Source organism: Mercenaria mercenaria, chromosome 14 (assembly GCF_021730395.1).
Source record: "Mercenaria mercenaria strain notata chromosome 14, MADL_Memer_1, whole genome shotgun sequence".
Taxonomy (NCBI): Eukaryota; Metazoa; Mollusca; class Bivalvia; order Venerida; family Veneridae; genus Mercenaria; species Mercenaria mercenaria.
In genome coordinates, this window is record NC_069374.1 from 41,483,375 (window position 1) to 41,505,117 (window position 21,743).

At 34.6% G+C, this 21,743-nt stretch overlaps 2 protein-coding genes across 2 annotated transcripts in view; one reads left to right on the forward strand and one right to left on the reverse strand.

Moving 5' to 3' along the window:
• The window catches only part of LOC123527402 (uncharacterized), a 168,468-nt gene extending 154,511 nt beyond the window's left edge, over nucleotides 1-13,957 (reverse strand). The window contains exon 1 of the mRNA XM_053522602.1: nucleotides 13,865-13,957. The gene's annotated coding sequence lies outside the window, so the exon portion shown is untranslated. The remainder of the gene's footprint in view (nucleotides 1-13,864) is intronic.
• Nucleotides 13,958-14,070: 113 nt separating this feature from the next.
• Nucleotides 14,071-21,743, forward strand: part of LOC123526815 (GRB10-interacting GYF protein 2-like) — a 268,736-nt gene continuing 261,063 nt past the window's right edge. Inside the window, 1 exon segment of the mRNA XM_053522603.1 lies at nucleotides 14,071-14,095. Coding sequence (XP_053378578.1) covers nucleotides 14,086-14,095 — 10 coding nt within the window. The 5' untranslated portion in view covers nucleotides 14,071-14,085.

The window sequence follows — 21,743 nt, forward strand, 5'->3', positions numbered from 1 at the left end:
AAACTTGACCTATATATCATCAAGATGAACAGTCAGACCAACTTTCATACACATCCCATGAAAAATATGACCTCTAGAGAGGTCACAAGGTTTTTTCATTATTTGACCTACTGACCTACTTTTTGACGGCACGTGACCCAGTTTCGAAACTGACCTATATATCATCATGATGAACATTCTGACCAACTTTTATGAAGATCCATTCAAAAGTATGGCCTCTAAAGAGGTCACAAGGTTTTTCTATTTTTAGACCTACTGACCTAGCTTTTGACCGCATGTCACCAAGTTTCGAACTTGACCTAGATATCATCAAGATGAACATTCAGACCAACTTTCATACAGATCCCATGAAAAATATGGCCTTTAGAGAGGTCACAATGTTTTTCTATTATTTGACCTACTGACCTAGTTCTTGACCGCACGTGACCCAGTTTCAAACTTGACCTAGATATCATCAAGGTGAACATTCTGACCAATTTTCATAAAGACCCCATGAAAAATGTGACTTCTAGAGTGGTCACAAGGTTTTTCTATTATTTGACCTACTGACCTAGTTTTTGAAGGCACGTAACCGAGTTTCGAACTTGACCTAGATATCATCAAGGTGAACATTCTGACAAATTTGCATGAAGATCTTGTGAAATATATGGCCTCTAGAGAGGTCACAAGGTTTTTCTATTTTTAGACCTACTGACCTAGTTTTTGACCGCATGTAACCCAGTTTCGAACTTGACCTAGATATCATCAAGATGAACAGTCTGACCAATTTTCATAAAGACCCCATGAAAAATGTGACCTCTAGAGTGGTCACAAGGTTTTTCTATTATTTGACCTACTGACCTAGTTTTTGAAGGCACGTAACCGAGTTTCGAACTTGACCTAGATATCATCAAGGTGAACATTCTGACCAATTTTCATGAAGATCTTGTGAAATATATGGCCTCTAGAGAGGTCACAAGGTTTTTCTATTTTTAGACCTACTGACCTAGTTTTTCACCGAACATGACCCAGTTTCGAACTTGACCTAGATATCATCAAGGTGAACATTCTGACCAATTTTCATAAAGACTCCATGAAAAATGTGACCTCTAGAGTGGTCACAAGCAAAAGTTTACGCACGGACGGACGGACGACGAACGACGGACGCTGCGCGATCACAAAAGCTCACCTTGTCACTTTGTGACAGGTGAGCTAAAAATACTTCAAAAATTATCAGATCATATTTCCTAGACTGTTTAATTATTGTATTTACCTGATGACCCAAGTGATAAGGGTCACCCGCCTGTGACCTTGACCTACTTTCTTGGTTTTTAAGATACAGCCTTGAAATTTGGATGACGTACAGTTTTGCACACTGATTTTAAAACTGACTTTCAGTGACCATGAATGTAACCTACTGACCTACTTTCTTGTTTTTTAAGATACAGTCTTGAAATTTGGATGACATGTACAGTTTTGCACACTTATGTTAAAACTGACTTTCAGTGACCATGAATTTGACCTATTGACCTACTTTCTTGTTTTTAGCTCACCTGAATAACTTACACAATATGTGATAAACTGCATTGTGTTATAAAGACCTGTCATTTTAATTAATAGAACTGACGTGACAAGAAGTGTTTGAGGCTTTTAAAGTTTTATTTTGTCCAGGGCTTTAAAAATCAGCACAACTTGCATTGTTTTAAGTGTTTTTATTCCAAAGTATGTTTTATTGCTATTACATTTGGAAAAAATAAATCTGCTATGTACACGTTGGTAAGGACTTCTGCTATCTGATATGGTGTCCTAACAAAGTCATTGACACTATTACTGATACAAAAAACTGGACGACTTATTTTTTTTTTCCTGTAGTGAAATGGTGGCTTGTTTTTGGGATTTCAGGGTATTATGCACTGATTTAGGATGTACAGGTAGCTTTTGTCATTTTTTTGCAAAAAACACCACTCGCTCGAGGTCGCAAGGGGATGAGCAAAATGCTCAAGTTATCCATGGTTTCGAGCGAACCAAACATTGACCAACATACGAAGAAAATTAAAGTTTGTTGTACCAATTGTAATCGGGACCATTTGCAGTGGTGATGCGTAATAATAACATACTTGTGACATTTTCAAAAAGAAATGTATTTCAAACGTTATGATAGACGTTTCAATATGCAATTTGTAAATGGCACATGTGAAGAAACAATTTTGACTTTTCTATTTTTATTTATCAACAAGTGCATATCAAAATTATTGTCTCAATTATGAAATGGCTATATTATTTCCTTCCTTTGCATGCAAACAACTCCTGATTAAAATACTAAGTAATCAGTAATTGATCGATATTTCATCAATAAAACTTTTCTTTTCTTCAACCTTTTATCCTTTTCAACCTTTTATCAATAATTAAACTCATTATCAGATCAAATATACCGACAAACAAACATTTTAGATAGTCGGGGAATAGACCACGCAATTCTCACGGCGTGTGAAATTTTTTAATCAACCGATACCTTCTGACCGCCAAAGGTGTGAAAGATTTTGACACCTCTGCTCGAGTTTGCCAGAAGCAACGCTTGACCCTGCCATGGTAATATCACATAGAAAATAGTAGGAAATCGGCCGGGACCACATGAATTGCTCCAGCGAGCCTGGGTGCTCGAGTCATCGATGCTCAAGTGAGCTGTGTTTTACTGTATTAGTTTAAACCCCACATCTAAACAAACTTCCCAAGATTTTTTCACTGTAAATTAGAATAATAATGTATTCTCTTTTCAAAAACATTCAGCTTCTTAAAGGGCTTGGTACACTTCCCTATACAAATTGGCCTAAAATAATGGGAAAAATAAAATTCAATATTTTGATAAATAAGTATGGCTAGTACATCTACAGTCATATATTGAACACTGTGGCAAAAAGAACGTTACTAACGCTGCCAGTTGTGACGTGACTGATGACGTCATTTGTGCTGGAAAAGCTATATATAACACAAGAAAAACAGTGATATTTGGTATATAATTAAGAAATAAACGCTATCCGCAAAGGATAAACTTTAAATCTTTTACAAGGCCAAGTAGATCAATGAATATCCTTTATCATGTAACAAATTTAAAGTTTACTGCTTGTGGATGATAAGTATTTTGCCAAGATCTGACATCATATAAGCACTCTGAACTTTTTAACTAGCTATATCTTTTCTTTAGGCTTTAAAATTGTATTTATCTTAAACAGTGTGCCCTATCACATGATCGCGCTAAGTCATTTTGAGCTCGAAAGTGAAAGTGGAAAGGTAACAAAAATTATAAATCAGGGCGTAAGTTTTTATTCAATGTATTGTGTTAATATCATGCACATGATTCGAAACCTATTTGAAAGTGCTACCCCCCGTACTACGATTTCCCCAACAAAACCTTCTCGTTTTAACGTTATTCCTGTTCAACCACTTTCGACATTGTGCACTCTGAGGACGTATTCTCACTTCAAGTCAATTGAACAGGAATAGCGTTGAAACGAGTGCGATCACGAGATTGGACACACTCTTAAAGAAATTTCCATTTGCTCTTTAAGAAAAAAGCTCTAAATAGTAAAATTATTTCAAACTCTTGACAATGCATTTACTGAATAATACAAAACAGTTGTTCTTTCCATATAAATGTACATAATGTTGAGAACCATTCAACTCCAGGGTTCTTGCTACTTGATTTTTACAAAATGTAATGTTTATAGAAATATGGGAAACACAAGTAATGGGTAATCGTTCTGTTAATATTTAAGTTGTCAAAAAAAAACAAAAAAAACTTTAAATTTAGTTGCATGTTACTGTTATTCTTTTTTATTTTGAAATATGCTTTCTCAAACACATGTCTGCACACTTACGCCGACACGCAAACGCAGGTATGGTATATAGTATAACTTTAGGTAACGGTACCCTTTAATTAACTAAGCATGGCAAACAGATACCTAAATAATAAATGATATATAGAGGAAAGAGATATTTATGCAGTGTATTTCCTAACATAAAGTATTGGACCCCTAATTAAATAGTAATGTTTAAAGAATGGCATTTGCTTGGTATATTCTTAAAGTTGACCGTGTTTCGCGCTGTGTTGCAATTTTTACACAATTTTTACCGTGCCGTTTTTTGTAAATTTTGTATAATTCGTGATATTTCCTCAACCTCAAGTACAGACAAATTTCAAAGTGATGGCCACTATCCAAAACGTTTGCAGAAAATTCAATTTACCATTAATTTTGATAAAAGAAACATCAAACTATTGGTAAACAATTATAAAACACAAAATAAACTGTCAATATCATTTTTTCTAGGGTGCCTCAAGTAAACGGAACAACATTGAAAAATTAAGGTCGAATCCTGCGGGTCTGTTTTAAATTTTACTCACTTTATTAGAACATAACCTTGAGGCATAAGTAAAACCTACCTACATTTCTTCCACAATATGTATTCTAAAGAGTGAATGCAAAATAGAGAACTTTTACCACATGTAACTCAGTAATTTTAAAGATGCCTAACTCTACCCCTTCTGTTTTAGAGGTAAATTCACTTTGAACAGCAAGAAATCGCTTATCAAATGAAAATTTTCCACTTTTGTACAATAAATCAATAATAAGTCTTGAAAGAAGTAAAAACTCACTAGAAAAAAAGAAAATAAGGAAAAAAAGGTTTGGTCCTAGTGGGACTTGAACCTACGCCCCCTTGAAAATTGCAGTCAAAGTAGGTTTATGGTAGGAACTGAATACTCTTCAAAAAGGAGGTACTCTAATTACGGGTCTAATACCTTAATCTTGACATTAAAGATTATGTGAAGAAAAAAAGCAAATATTTTTAAAAAGCTAAACTTGTTATTTTTTATTGTGCATCAAACCATAAAAAGATTTTACTTACGATGCTGAAAATACAATTGCCGGAGTACCAGCTTAAAAGTTTTGCTTGTTGTCAAACGTCAGTATATTGACCTAGCCAGTATCCCTGGCTTAAGCAAAAACACATTTTACCGCAGGTATGGAACTTCGCAACATGAATAAAAGTGTATGTGTGTTGGGGGGCGGGGGGTGCAGCGGAGGATGACATCATTATTATACATCATCTTAATGCATTAATGATAAATATTCTTTATATAGTATAATTTTATCATCGAAACAAGAATATAACTTATTTTCTTTACTGTTGTCTTATTATCCACTTTAATATTAGAATGTTACATGAATATACATCTAAAGGAACACAAACAAATTTGAGATAAATCAGCTGCTTATCTAATGATGTGGTATTTTGGCGGGAAAATAGAGCGTGGGTGGCGGTAAAATTCCATTTTCAATGAAAACAAACCATATATGTCAACCGTTCAGACTAAAATTTATAAAAGACATCATTTTTATATGAAAATTGCTATAGAAATATGGAGTTGCGAAAAGTTCAACGATAAGTTTGTGTCTTCAATATACATGTACAAGATTTTCCAGTTTTGTAGTGTAAGGTCACGTATGAAAAATATAAGTTATTATTTACGAATCTAATGCAAACATACTTGATCAATTGATCCTTATGAGTTTCTTTTCTATGTGGAAACGCAACATTCTATTGTTAGGATTTTCCCATGATACAATACTGCGCTATGAGAAAGATCATTTTTCATATTTTGCAACATCAAACAATCACTATTAGGTTTTTTTCAAACGTGATCATGGTTTGCCATCTGAGTTAGCATAATCCAGTACCCTCGCTGAAAATTCTGAGAAAACTTGATAAGAAAAACCGCGCTGCCACCCCATGCTCCAATTCCTCGGACACAAATCGAACAAACTCGATCATCAGCAGGAAAATGTGATATGGCAAACTAAACAACAACTACCATCTATGAATCACATGTTTAGTAAAGATGTCAGGGAAAAACAGTTCCTCATCCGGGAATCAAACCTGTGACCTGTAATTTGAAGTGTTGTACTTTACCAAGAGAGCTAACCTGGACAACCTCAACACTTCTGCAGAAATATTGATGGAAATTAAGTAAACTTGGACATTTTACACATAAAAGTCTGCTTGTTAATTCGTAACACTATCAAAACGTATTAAAATTATTTTTTAACTAAGAGGAAGTACTGTAAGTTATCCATTAGATTGTAAAGTTTCAAAGCACTGAAGTTTGTTAGCAGTTTTCCATGAAAATAGTTCTTTCAAATCTGTTATATTTTATAAGTAACCAAAACACTGCTTCCGCATCTGACATTCTTCAGTGGTATGCTTTAAAAGATTAAGAAAACGTTGAAAATCATGTCTATAAACTGAATGAAAAACAAGTTTCTTTATTGTTCTTAAGGAGGTATGTTACCTAAGTTACAAGGGTTAATTCAAAATAGTTGAACCGAAGCAATTTTTTGTATTTTGTGTAATTTAATGTTTTAACTGCTACAATCTCAATTTCGTTTATCTCTGTCCCTCCAAGTAAAATTTTTATCCAGGTTTGAAGTACATGTACATGACCCACAAAAGGTATTTTATATTGAAAGAAGATGGAAAATATGGATATTTAACACTTTTCATTGTATTGTGGTTTCATTGTTATCTGTAGAAGTCTTCATTATTGATAATTTTACAAGTAAGCTTTTTAAATTAAGCTTAAAATGTATGTGTTGCGGGGCTCGTGTTTCCATGGTAACACATTTTCTCTGATTTTTAAATAATTATGCATGAAAAGGGGTTTTTCGACAGCTTCAGTGTCGTTCTGTTAAGGACCAACATGGAATATTTGGGTAATATTATAAGCAAAATACCAAGCACTTTACATGGTACCCTATTTTTCTTAAAGTTTAAAGTAACCATAGCAACAGAGATGTTTGAAATTGCTTATATCTTGCTTTTTATGGCAATTTCTTATAAAAGATATAAAATAAAATTATCTTTCTTGTTAATGTAGCTTCTAAACAACTTATTTCTAATGTAAGTAATATTTTCGTGTTATTTGAATTTATCTAAACAAATTTTACAGCTTAAAATACTTACAGCAGTACCCCTCGTCTGACTTTTTTTATGGAAAAATTGTTATGTATGCTGCTTTTATTCTCATGGATATTGTTGAAATGCAAACAGAAAGCTGAAGCTGTGTTCCTTAAATAGACCAGTGTCAATGCTTTTTAATTTTACATTTAGATATATAGGTCGAGGGCTTTGTTTCCATGGTAACATCATTCTAATTCAAGAAACCACAATTTTCTACTGAAATTTGAACAATTTTAGAACTTCATTTTAGTATATAAGGCCATACCAAATTGATTAATAGTTCTTCGGAAAATTTTCAAAAAAAATTGGAGCGAGCGAGCGAAATATATACATATTTTTTTCTTCTCGGGTAGATTTTACATGGAGCAAGCAGGTAATTTTTTTTCCTGCTTGGACCCTAAAAGGAGGCATAACCAGTTATGATTATACATGAAGTTAACATTTCTTTAAGAATAACACAGAAATCAAACATTTACAGTGTGACTTACACAGTAGATAGCTTTTCTATAATTATGTTTTAAAGACTACATGAATGGTTTTGCAAATAAGTTCTTGCCAAAACTCACTGAATCAGTTTGTTTTTATTTTGTATTTATAATTACTAAGGGATGAGTGTCTTATTTTTAATTTTGATTGTTCTACATTAATCTGAAGGCGAGCCCATTTAATGGCAGGGGATGAGAAATATTTAAGACAAAACGGGCACCCAAGTTAGATGGCTTCGACACATGAGCAACTTTGTGCCGCTAGTGAAACTCCAAACGGTAGAGTTGAGGGGAAAGTAATGAATCACTTGACCAATGAGACCAAACGGAGTTGGACACACAAATGCTTCGACATTGCTCGAATCCCATTGGAATAATTTCTTAACAGATCAGGCTAGCTTAAGTTTTTGTGGTAGAGGTTCATTTCAGTCAAAAATGATAACAGACGGACAAAAAATGATCCCAATATGGCCACTCTTAAAAGTGTTATTTATTGTGCTTTGACTGGTCAAGAAATTTTGAGTTGGGAAGGTCTGTTTTTTCAGTTTCTTTCTTTCAATCAATTCACAGCCAATTAATATACAAACAGGGAAAATTGGGGTTACAATACAAAAGAAATTATCTTTATATCTACACTACTTATTTGAAAAGCTAAACATTTTTTTAAATTGAATATATGCATTTTGATAGAATATCTGACTGTCGTACTAAAGAAGTTACGTTCAAAATGATTTGGGCCCTGAGACAATTAAATTTAATGTGATGGATCAGTCGGGTTCTGTGAACAAACATTTTTGTATTCTGTATTGAATAATCGTAGAACGTGCCCACTTCATCACCTACCGGCACATGGAAGGCCAAGTGTGGCATTAGCACAGACACTCCAGATTTAAAACAAATGATGAACAACATCATAATTCCTGACTTTTTGAGTTTGAGTCATCAGCTACATGTATTACGAACGCATGAATTCCGATCAATATCACTTTGACGCATTAAAACAGCGATAAAACCTGTTTCGCCGCTATCATTCCGGACCGCGTAATCAAAAAAAAAAAATTCGGAGATTTTTACGTACGTGCGGGCGGGTGATTTTTTTCTTCTTTTTCTCGGGAATGAAATCATTGATGCGGTAGTTCCGACGAACGACAAATCAATTTGGTATGGCCTAAGTAACAAATTTTAAAAGGAAACTGAAAAATAAGTATAAAAAATCAAACTGCCCCATTTTCATTTGAAAATGCCCGTAATAAGTAACCTTTCATCCAACTATATTCTCAATAACATCAGTTACCATCATCCATTTTCTTACATTCCGCCTAACATTTGAATATAAATACAAAAAAGAAGCAAAATATTGATAATTATTCAGAGCGGAAGACTCATAAAAAATATTTCAGCAAATAATGGCTGCTTAAAAATAGTTCAAATAAAAAAAAATCCACAGAATTAAGTACTTTCAAAATAAAAGCTATTATTTTTGTGCAGTAATCGACACGTAACGTCATGACGTCAATGACGTCATTTTATGGCAACAATGTTTTGAAGCGTTTCTGTGGCAATTTATTTAAGAAATAATATATCTCAAGTAGTGATTTGTCGCTGAATAAATCATTGTTTGGAGTTCAGTTGCAAAGGAATTATTATAATAATACGCATCTGAACGACAAACAATGATTTTATTCAAGAGCAAATCACTAAATGAGATATATTATTTCGATTCTAACACTTTACCACTTGAGGACTTAAAAGTACATCATTGAGGGCATTCATTAAATGTTTGCCCGTTTTCAATCGGTTTCTTTTCCAGCGCGCCGCTATGCAGTTTGACGCTATGACATAATAATTGTGACGTCAGAACAGTGAACTGTTGTATAATAATTCACTGTTTTCAGCCTTCTTTGTTTAACAGGAAATGAATCGGATCGTGTTAGAAGCATTATTTCTGCATTATCAAACCCTGAAGCATCAGATCGGAGACAGGTTCATGATTTTCTTTAAGAAGAATGGATATACAAACACATTTAGTTAGTCGTAAACGTCGTCGTAAGTCGTCACGTTAGCTTCCGGTTGGGCATGCACTAGGGCTGTCATCGATAGAAACGATATCGATGTATCAACGATATTTTTTTGTCGATCGATGATCGATTCCCATTTTCAAAAATCGATATTTTAAGGAGAGAAAAGACTTCCCAAATAAACACGCAGACCCTAAAAAACAACTAAAGTTCACAAAGTTGTAAACTTGAATAAATGCAAAAAAAGGAGTGAAGGCAAAATAAAAATGAAAGATGTTATTAATTTTTATGTATTTCTTTTATTTCATAAATACAAATACAACACAATCAAACAGAAATATGGAAATTAGGCAATAAACCTTAAAATAGCATTTACAGGAAGGTATATAGTATCATATGAACAAACAGGTCGTTAATCTAACTTAATAATCAATATATCAATGTATCGTCGATATTTGTCTTCTGATATATCGGTATCGTCGATACGCCTAAGACCCAATCAATGACAGCCCTAGCATGCACACATACAAATATTAAGGTAACCTACCCCCTTAAAGGTGATTTATTTTCGTACAGAAATCCAAGCATTCTTAAATAGATATAACGAGTCTGCTAATCTTTGTCTGAAAGAAATATAATCAAGTTGCTCCCTCCCTTAAATTAATTTGTTTTAAAATAACATACTGTATAGCTAAATTATGTTTCGCTTATATATATAGCAAATTTATATTGAAACTAACACAGAAATACATGTCAGCCATATCGACTCCGCAAACAGATTTTGCACGGCAGAAATGCACAGCTGTGAATATACCATCAACATCATATCTAATGTATTCTTATCGGAATCAAAGAAGGGGGTTGTTTTTCTACGTTAGTCACGGTGTTTAGTAAAGTAATAAATAAAATATTTAAGAACACTAACATGTTTGCCTGCATTATACAATTTTGTTAAAAGCTTTTATCTATACAAAAGATTGAATAACGTTTCATGTAATGTCAAAATGACGTATACAGGACTGGTATATTTTCGTTGGGATAGTCTGGCGTATAAAAGGAACGATTTTTAAGATTTCATAATATTTTTCTAAGATTTAAGATTTATCATTTAAAAGGGTGATACTTTTTGTCATTTTAATTTAAGCAATTTGCATGAAAGGCCATTTTTAGCTCACTTGTCATAGTGACAAGGTGAGCTTTTGTGATCACGCAGCGTCCGTCGTCCGTGCGTGCGTCCGTAAACTTTTGCTTGTGACCACTCTAGAGGTCACATTTTTTGTGGGATCTTTATGAAAGTTGGTCAGAATGTTCATCTTGATGATATCTAGGTCAAGTTCGAAACTGGGTCATGTGCCATCAAAAACTAGGTCAGTAGGTCTAAAAATAGAAAAACCTTGTGACCTCTCTAGAGGCCATATATTTCACAAGATCTTCATGAAAATTGGTCAGAATGTTCACCTAGGTCAAGTTCGAAACTGGATCACGTGCCATCAAAAACTAGGTCAGTAGGTCTAAAAATAGAAAAACCTTGTGACCTCTCTAGAAGCCATATATTTCATAAGATCTTCATGAAAATTGGTCAGAACGTTCACCTTGATGACATTTAGGTCAAGTTCGAAACTGGGTCACGTGCGATCAAAAACTAGGCCAGTAGGTCAAATAATAGAAAACCCTTGTGACCTCTCTAAAGGCCATATTTTTCATTGGATCTGTATGAAAATTGGTCTGAATGTTCACCTTGATGATATCTAGGTCAGGTTTGAAACTGGGTCACATGCGGTCAAAAACTAGGTCAGTAGGTCTAAAAATAGAAAAACCTTGTGACCTCTCTAGAGGCCATATATTTCATGAGATCTTCATGAAAATTGGTCAGAATGTTCACCTTGATGATATCTAGGTCAAGTTCGAAAGTGGGTCACGTGCCATCAAAAACTAGGTCAGTAGGTCAAATAATAGAAAAACCTTGAGACCTCTCTAGAGGCCATATTTTTCATGGGATCTGTATGAAAGTTGGTCTGAATGTTCATCTTGATGATATCTAGGTCAATTTCGAAAGTGGGTCACGTGCCTTCAGAAAGTGGTCAGTAGGTCAAATAATGAAAAAACGTTGTGACATCTCTAGAGGCCATATTTTTCAATGGATCTTCATGAAAATTGATCTGAATGTTCACCTTGATGATATCTAGGTCAGTTTCAAAACTGGGTCATTTGCGGTCAAAAACTAGGCCAGTAGGTATAAAAATAGAAAAACCTTGTGACCTCTCTAGAGGCCATATTTTTCATGAGATTTTCATGAAAACTAGTGAGAATGTTCACCTTGATGATATCTAGGTAAGTTCAAAACAGGGTCACGTACCTTCGAAAACTAGGTCAATAGGTCAAATAATAGAAAAACCTTGTGACCTCTAGAGAACATATTTTTCAATGGATCTTCATGAAAATTGGTCAGAATTTTTTTCTTGATAATATCTTGGTCAAGTTCAAAACTGGGTCACATGAGCTCAAAAACTAGGTCACTATGTCAAATAATAGAAAAAACGATGTCATACTCAAAACTGGGTCATGTGGGAAGAGGTGAGCGATTCAGGACCATCATGGTCCCCTTGTTTAATGTAAACCGTACCGAGCCCTTTCTATCAAATACTTTTCATTCAATGATGTTTTTTACATTCACACTGATTTAGTCAGTAGAGGATAGCCTCAATTTTCATTTGTTGACATATGAAAAATAAAACAAGATCACCAGAAAATTCATAATTTTGGAAATTATTTGATAATTTTGACATAAATCAATGAGGAATTGAATCCCCTTTAGGTATAGTCCAACTAATTTGACGCGATCCTAGGAAATATTGAGATAATTTTTTTAATGTGGGCAATATCCCCACTGTCAAACACTCAAAAGACCAAAATAGTTGAAGCAATTTCCGATGAAATTTTCCTCGCTACCGACGCTTTACATGCTATAGGTTTAAATGCTGATTATTTCATGAATTGGCCATAAATTCAATCAAAGAAGTATAAAATACACAGAATGGCAACTGGCTGTAATCTCGTGTGATCTCATGTCTGAGCATGAATTGGCGTTATCTTAGTAAAAATGAACATCGGCGAGCATGGAGTTACAATTTGTACCTTTAAAACTACATTTAAAATACATGTTAGCTTCTAAAACAACATTAGTTTAATGTGAAATAGTCTTTAAGACACAAAGTACCATCAAAAGAAGCGTGGTCATGCGGTGATAAATAATTTACTGATGAATAACTGCTTTCGCATACAAAATGGCACGTGGAGAACGCGTCTCTAATGGTAAACGAGATCTCATTTGGTTGTCACGTTTTTTTGGCGAGATTTGCTCTATATGCCTTTCAAGTTGCCGATCTGTTTATTTTTATAGCTCTTTGATTCAATTAAAACTTACATGTATCGAAAGGGGATTCAATTCCTCATTGATTTATGTAAAAATTATTATATATAATATCCAAAATTACGAATTTGCTGGTGATTTAAACCCATGTATGTACTGTACACAATTAATGTTTACTCTATCTACACGCCAATATGCGCAAGCGATAAAACCAGTAACTTTACATGACTGTGTACTGTGATTTATCCTCCATTATTTTGGTCCTTCAAAGTTTTGACATTTAGGTTGCCCGTCACTGTAACATTTAGTACTCTTTAGCTAGTCTACACTTCCCAGAATTCCATATATCTGAGTGTAACATGATAACATTCCCGCCACTGATAGCCCGCACTTCTGAGATGTAGATTAAACTATATAGACGCACTTTTGGTGTTGTTGTCTTCTGACTTAATTGTCATTACAGTTTAAACACACAAAATATTACATCGTGTCAGAAGTGGGATGTCACAAATATAAAACAATCACGTCGAATTATTTTGACTACTTTTGGTATGTATGTTTTATTTGAATTTATGGCCAATTTGTGACACAATCGGCATTTAAACCTTTAGCATGTAAAGTGTATTTCATTGGTGATATCCTCCACTAATTTAGTCTTTCCAGTGTTAGACGCAAGTGGCGATATAATTTGCCCATTATCCCCATATATGAAAAAATTATCTTCATAATTTCCTAGGATCACCTCAAATTAATTTGACTATTGCTTTACCATAACCTGTGTTTCATTTGGGCCAGTTTCATTCATTGTCTTTCTTATTTGCAGTGTGGGGTAACGTAATAAAGTAGCCTACAGTAGAACTCTGTAACCGAATTCTTACTTTCCGAATACACCTCAAGTTTTAAACTTCTGAGCTAAGGACGGTGAAATCTAGACATCTAACATTTATTAAAGTATTATACCACATACTTGCTTTGATAATAATCTTTAAGCACAGTACCTCATATGTCAAACTGACCTATTTCCAATCAAAAACGTGTCTGTCAAAAACACTAAATCTAAACAAACCATTTTCCGGCGCATGACAAAGTCCCGATTCCAGTCACGTGACACACACAATTTACGGCCATATTGGTTTTCAGCTTCGTAAGCAAGAAGTTGTTAATATTTCCACAAAATAGAAAGACAGGCGCTTCAGGTAAAGATAGGTTTCCTGAATATATGCAATCACGTAAGCCACTAATGAATTGGTTGAAAACATGTTCGTAGAACATGAATTGGTTGAAAACATGTTCGTAGAACATGTGCTAAAGTTTGTTTACGCCAATTTTCTGCCGTGAAATATGTTTTGTATCGATACATATTTTTATGAACTTCGGAAACTTGAATCTGTTTACCCTGTTTTAAATCAGTTTTTAGGACCTGTTTGATATATTATGTTTTGTGTAACTTCTGGAAAATAGCTAGTGCTTAAATGGACGGTCAGCATGTTGAATAGTCTAAATAATGAGACCTCGGGCAGACCGATTTTACATTTTGATATTTTACGTTGTCTACCAAGAGGTCTCAACCAGAAACAATCAAAACTGTGGTGGAAACTGTGGTCTATTGAAATTACGATTTATCAGTAGTCACGATTTTTCTTTAGCCCTAACTGCTTACCTGTTGTTTTAAATCATAAAAAGTAAATAAAAAACATAAGAACCTGACATATTTATCAAGAATTTCTGTTGTAAAAAATTTAAACCTCTAACGTTTCAATCGTCTTCATGTAATGGCGGTCGGAGGTGTGACCAATGAAAACGCTTCGTGTAGTAATGTGTTTACCGGTGATCGGCCATTTTCCAATATGTAGTACACTCGTGTTAAACCTTGGCAATTTTTTAACTGCCATAGTTTGATTTTTTCTCAAGAAATCTCGGTAATATATACATCATTGAAAAGGAAAATTACAGGCTTTCTGTGTATGTATTTCTTTTTTTTATCCGTTGCATTATTATAACATACTTCCCGCCCAACGGATTCCATTGGGTGTTACTTACGCAAAGAAGAGGACAGTGCTACCACATTCTTTACCTTTTCTGGTTTGTACTCGGAGGCGGATATCGACAAGTCAAAATAATATAACGATATTCAACTCTCGAGTACAATTATTTGGACTACATGTTGAAAGCTAGGCTCAGTTGCACTGGTGGTATTTTTCCAAATTAATTTTTCCAATTTGGCCTGTATGCCTACAGTGCTTTAGTTTAGGGTATATCTATCTATCTATCTTCCATTTAGTCAAACCCCTGCTGGGGACCTAGACTTTACGCGTCAACTAGCAAGAATGTAAAAAGAGTAAAAAGTAGTCGGGGCACTCGTTTGGCCATTTTTGGGGCCGAATATGGGGGTTATTAATAAAACCCGGCCCGGCCCAAACCACGGAAATAGCCGATTCCGATTGTACGGAAACCACCGGAAACTTACGGACGGAAGGCTAATATAATTACGAATGGTGATACCGTCATCTTTATCAAGGCAATTATGTGTATTTTATTTCATTATTACAAAAGTAGAAGCAAAGTATTTAATATTGATGATACGTATGTTTGATGAAGTATTGCACTTGACATAAGCAAAGACCTAAAATAACAAAATATTTGAATCACACTCAATCAAAGAAGTAATACGTTCGGCAGTCGATGTGTCATTTTTGTGTACCGGACAGACACGAGAAAGCAGTTTGCAGGATACTTTCAACAGAACTGGACAGGCTAGTTAAATGTACGTCGTTATTTCACACCTAACGATGTGACACTAGGTTGTGAAGTAAGGCGAAGGGTCTATACCGTGCACTGGAAGTATTTATAAAATTTGGTTGCCCGACCAAGATAGCGTTTTAGCATATTAAGTATTAATTTAATGAAAATATCTTGTCTTAGGGAACATATGAATATAAACACTCTTATAATTATTAATGTTGTCAAAGATTTGCATTGATAAGTACACATTTTGCGAAAATTAACTAGAAATGTAAGTTTATGAAATTATTATTATACTCCTTCTGCCTATCTCGGTTGCGCAACCAAGATAGATCGAAAATAGATGAACTACGAAGCTATGCGCTGTTTTCATACTAAAGTCTTGCCATTTGTTTCAGGTTGTTACAGTATTCAAATTTGAATATAAAACTAAATAAAGTAATAAATTATATCAAAATCTAAAAACATAGTCCACTTTTTACATTTTTTTCATATTAAAGGGAGGCAATTACAAAATTTCATAAAAAATATCAAAGTAAACATTTCCAGAAGAGGTATAACTCTATGTAATAGGTCTTTGTTCCTGAAATACAAGAAAACTGAAAAAAAAAAATGTCATAAAATGTTGCTCAAATGATAAATCATATGATTTAGCTTTAAACAAAACCGGGTGATTTTGTATGGAGATGATACCCGGAGTTACAGTAAGTTGTAGAAATGAATGAACTGGAGTATAAAATATGAAAGATCGTTCGCAAAGTTTAGAACCCGGACCCCCCCCCCCCCCAACACACACACACACACACCCCGAAACATGTCCGCTCAGTCTGTTTAAAACAAAACAATAAAAAATGGTAAATATCTAATACGGATAAATGGGAAGGTAGTGATAGCAATGAACTTTCATGTTTTAACAATTTACTGCTAACGTTATTTTTGTTTTTAGATTATTTAATTTTTGATTTCTCTTTCTTTTATATTTGAAATAATACTAGCATATCTTTTTAACACAGAATTAAAAAAAAACCCGGTCCGGTCGGACTACGAACTATGCTTTTGCTATATGCTTATACAACTATTCACACAATGTTAAATTTTTTGTTTTTAAAATGAACATTTTAAAGCATGGATTACAAATGTGTGCAATTCAGATGTTAAATTATCATTCAGCGTTCGACACGAACGGTGTCCCGGGATCCCGAGGACACCAAAAATCCGCAAGGGATCCTAAAGTTCACAGTTTCGGTGTTCCGTCGGGACTCTTGATTTTCAGATAAAATATGATTCTAAAAAAATGAAATTCCCCAGTCTTGTTCGCTCAAACATCAGTCTTTTGCTTCAGTTGACCCGAGGTCCCGGGTTTTGACCCGCGAAAATCGAGAAAAACTCGTATTTTACCCGCATAAATTACGGCACGCGTGTCGGCTTGACTCGCGGAAATTTACTTAGATGCGTTCCAAGTTCGATAGTTCTGCCCCCTGTCAATCAAAATCCCAGTGAATTTCAATACCAGGGCCCTCGTTTGCCGATTTTTGGGGCCGAAATTCGGCCCCGTTCCCCCCTCGAAATAGTATGCTTTTTTCCCCCGAAGTATAGAAAAATTCCCCCTCGAAAGAAAAAAAAATCAAGCAAAAAATCGATACCCGATAGTCTTAGGAGCGTCTCGTAACTTAATGAGCCTGATAAAGTTTTACTCCTTCCTCTTATCAGTCATTTTCTACAGTAAAACTATATCCACGATAAACACGTGTATTCAAAATAAACACACGCGGTCATGCCCTCCTGCCTTTGATCTTCTGCTAAATTCCCGCTCTTTATCATGTGGACATGCCACGCTGATTTTTCTTTATCAGCAAGTTACGTCACGGCGAGTGAACATAGGTAATGAGAATCAATGAAGTGTTAACATTAATTGATAAAGCGGTACCCGTATTGAGCCTGCATACTGTCAAAAAGGCGCCAATTATAAATTATCGTAATTAAGCGACCAGCTGATTACCGAGATTTCTTCATGCAAACTTTAAATAAGCTCATTGTTTAATGATTGTACCTTTATATCAACCAGAAAATCCACAAATTTAAATGGATTTGGAAAGTAAAAATAAGTTTAGAATGTCCGTTTACGATTCTAATTACACCCGATGACATATGCAATTTTTCCAAAATTCACTAAAAAAACTTGACACACAATGCAATTTTTAATGAAAAGTAGCATCATTATTTGAGGAACTATCTCTGGTTTACCTTAGTGGACCAAGTTTACTGGCAAAAACAACATTTCAGAGGACATTCCAAAAGTGTACCAGTATCCGGATAGTACGTTTTTGGATACATTTTTACAGTGTTTTAGCACTTTTCTGCTAACAAACAAAAATATTGAAGAAAAACCTCATCAAATTAAAATGAATTTTGATAAAAATTTATTTACAATATCAGATTATATGACCTGAAACAGAAATTATTATTATGTTATTATGATGTAACATGTTCTTGGTTTTAGTAGCTATTAATTACTTAGTATTACTTTATAAGAAAATATAGTCAATTGTATCGATGTGTTGGGGCAGGACTCTTGTATTTTGAAAAAGGACCCTTCAAAATTTTGACCCAGGGGTCCTGGGACTCTTGGGTTTCCAGGTCTAGTGGAACCCCTGGTTTTACTGATCCGTATAATACACGCGTTTTTCAGTTCCCGGGATGCGTTTATGCAAAGTTACTTAACTTTGAAAATAAAATGTCGCATAATGCACATCATACCGTAAAAAGATCACGGATGCAACAGGGGCGAAATGCGCAAAAAAGATTTGCTTTTTAAGCAGCATGCTCTCAAAAAAACAAACTACTGTCACAGACACCACTGTTTCATCAGGACCAGACATGCACAATCAGGTAGATACGATGAAGGGAAGCCCTGCTCCGGCTGCTGCTGAGACAATGTCCGTGGATACTGCTAGTGCTACCGATAATGACGACATGTGAACCTCGCTTGGATATCACATAACTGATTTAATAAAAGAGAATAAAAGTTGCCTGTTTTTAATAGATTATGTTCTGTACAATACTTCAGATATATTCACATTAGTTCGATATCTGTAATATTCAATTGACCTTAATTTCATATCTCCAGAATGAATTCCCCCCTCCCTTGAAAACGACGCGAAATTCCCCCCTCCAAGGGCCCCGGCCCCAATCCCCCAAAATGTAGAGAGGGCCCTGAATACTGTTCGCCGGCACAAGCGGAAATATGGCAGTAGGCGGAGCGTCGTATGTTAATTAGCTACCGACAGATGTCAGTCACGCCACGCGCCAAATGACACGTGCTTATCTCGCGGTTTGTATTTAGTATAGTATGCCTTGTCATTATAGAAGGTGTTTATTGATCAATGTTTACAAGTTAATTGATAAACAATGCATGCAGCCTTAGATTATCGTGTTTGTACCATTATTTTGTGTGCTCGATACGATTACATGAGCTGGTCGGCCGTTACGGTCTTTAACAAATTTATTATCATTGCCGAGGTTTTGTGGGCAAAACAAATTAAATAAGCAGAAATTATACGTGGTATGATGAGAAAATAAAGTTAAAACAGTTATCTTTTCAAGAACTTTAACTGTTACTTTTGTTTTTCGTTACTCGTTTTCTAGACCGACATTTTCGAACATTTTTATCATTTCTTACAAGATTTTTCAAGTACAAACTAAAATAAAAAGCCAATAAAACGTCTGCATTTACGAAAAATATGATCACTGTTGCCAAAGCAGCTCTTATTTAGAAGAATTTGCTGATAATAAAAGCATGCAAACACTAAACCCCACCACTTTTAGGCAATGTGCAAAATAAAACAACTAAATATGAAATGTTTAAGAAAATCTGTTATGACCAATGTACTAGTTTTAGATAAAGTCTGTTGGAGTTGCATTAATAGGCCTAAAAAATCTTTGTATCTGGTAACATGCTCAAAAATTAGGGTAGGTAGGTCGGAACATTTTTTTTTTTTGATTTTTTTTTTTATTTAAGGGAGACTTTTCGGATTTTTTTTTTTTATGTCAAAAAAATGATTACAAATAAGGGGGTTATAAGGGGGAATGAACTAGGCGGCATACATTTAGACGAACTACAACAAATCGCAGAGGAGTGCGATGGTAGTGAAGATGAGGGGGAAGCGGACTTGAACAGAAATGACATTATTCTTTTACAGCAAAAGTCATACAAGCTATTGTTGTCATTGATGTAAAATGGAAATAAAGTGGAAATAAAATACATGTAGTACTGTAAACAGTTGTGTTTGTTAGATTTTAGTTTTTTCATGTTCTAACCACATTTTGTTATCAGGGACTCCTAATTTTCAGCAGGGATTCCTAAATTTCCCAGCAGGTATTCCTTCGGGATACCTGGCAAAAAAGTTAGTGTCGAACGCTGTCATTCCCCACACAATGTCCAATGCACTTTTCCCATTAGTTTAACTTGAATAATATATCATAAGCGTTTTTATATCTCGTACGCAAAATCGTTATTTTCAATTTCTGCGCATGTGATATTATACAATAATTGCCTTTTGGTGAGGTCGATATGAGCCGCGCCATGAGAAAACCAACATCCGCCCAGTCTGGTCAGTATCCATGCTGTTTGCTAACGGTTTCTCTAATCGCAATAGGGAGCGGTGGCCTAGTGGATAAGGTGTTGGCCGCTCAATCCAGAGGTCGTGGGTTCGAGCCCCACTGGGGTCACGACCATGACTTCTCATATGACACCAGTACTGGTTTTTCCAGGAAGCGGACTCAAGAGTGGTTACAATAAGCTTGAAGCTTTCATCACAATCGAGCTAAAACAAATTTGTATAAACTAAAAACTAATTGCAATAGACAATGTTGGTTTTCTCATGGCTTGGCTCATATGTGGATTTATCGGCCTGATAAAAGCAATATCAACCTCGAGCGAATTTATCGACTTGATATCGCTTTAACAGGCCGATAAATCCACATATCGACCACACATAAAAACGACAATTGTTTTATTATCAAATCCAGGCTACTCATAAGTATAAACATTAGATACAAATGTCTGCAGCCTTAGGTCATCTTTCGTGGTTAATGGTATATGACGTCGCATTGTTTTAACGTAATAACGCGTGGACGTCACAGCTGGAGGTCAATATGTGTGTTTGGCTCCGCCTTCGAGAAAATACGATTTTTTATCGTTGAACATGTGACTACATCTAGAACAATGGAAAGGACTATAAATATAGATTTAATGATAAAAACAATAATTTCATATCACATGCGCAACAACGCTATTTTGTTTTTCTGCGCATGTGATATTACATTTTCATGTCTCCCTATGAGAGATCGATACTTTCGTACTGATTAAAAGACAATGCGCTTATTTATACATAGGATTAAATTACTTTATCTTGTGTTCATACATGTGTGAACCCGGCCTATTTTTCTTTTCTGCTTTTGAATGATTTGTTCTACATGCAGCATTTTGAAAACCATTTTTCATCAAATATCAAACTGAAACTATCACCATCAGATTGGAAATTAAATAACTACTAACTACTAAGAAAATGAGTGCTCTCAATATATGTTCCGTAGTTATCGCCGCTTTTCGAATGTTACTGCTGCTGATTTTGTTGAAGTATGCCCATAAATACAGCGTTATGTAACCTCAAGACTATAGATACCTATCAAAAAGTAATGATTTTTATACAGCAAAGTCACGACAATTTCTAAGTGCTTACTAGTAAAGCCTCCTTAATTCTGTCTTCATTATTTGGCAAGTAATAACTTTTTTAATGTTAAATAAATCATTTCATTATTTTTTCGGTATAATAAAATAAATAATGTATTCCTGAGAGAGTGATCCCTCAAAATAACTCTATCCGTGACTAATATTTTTCAATGCGACAATTGTAACAATCAAAATTTTCCTAGCACCACAGCATAAAAATGAACCTGATAGTCATTTTATAATTTTATTTCATGCAAAAACATTTCAGGAACATTTTCAGAAAATAAAAGATACATACTAAGTGGCGAACGATCAGTAAAATGTTTAATAAGAAGTACTATATTATGTTTTTCATTACGCCGCTTTTGTGTGTAACATGTATTCAGGGATACACGTGTAACAAT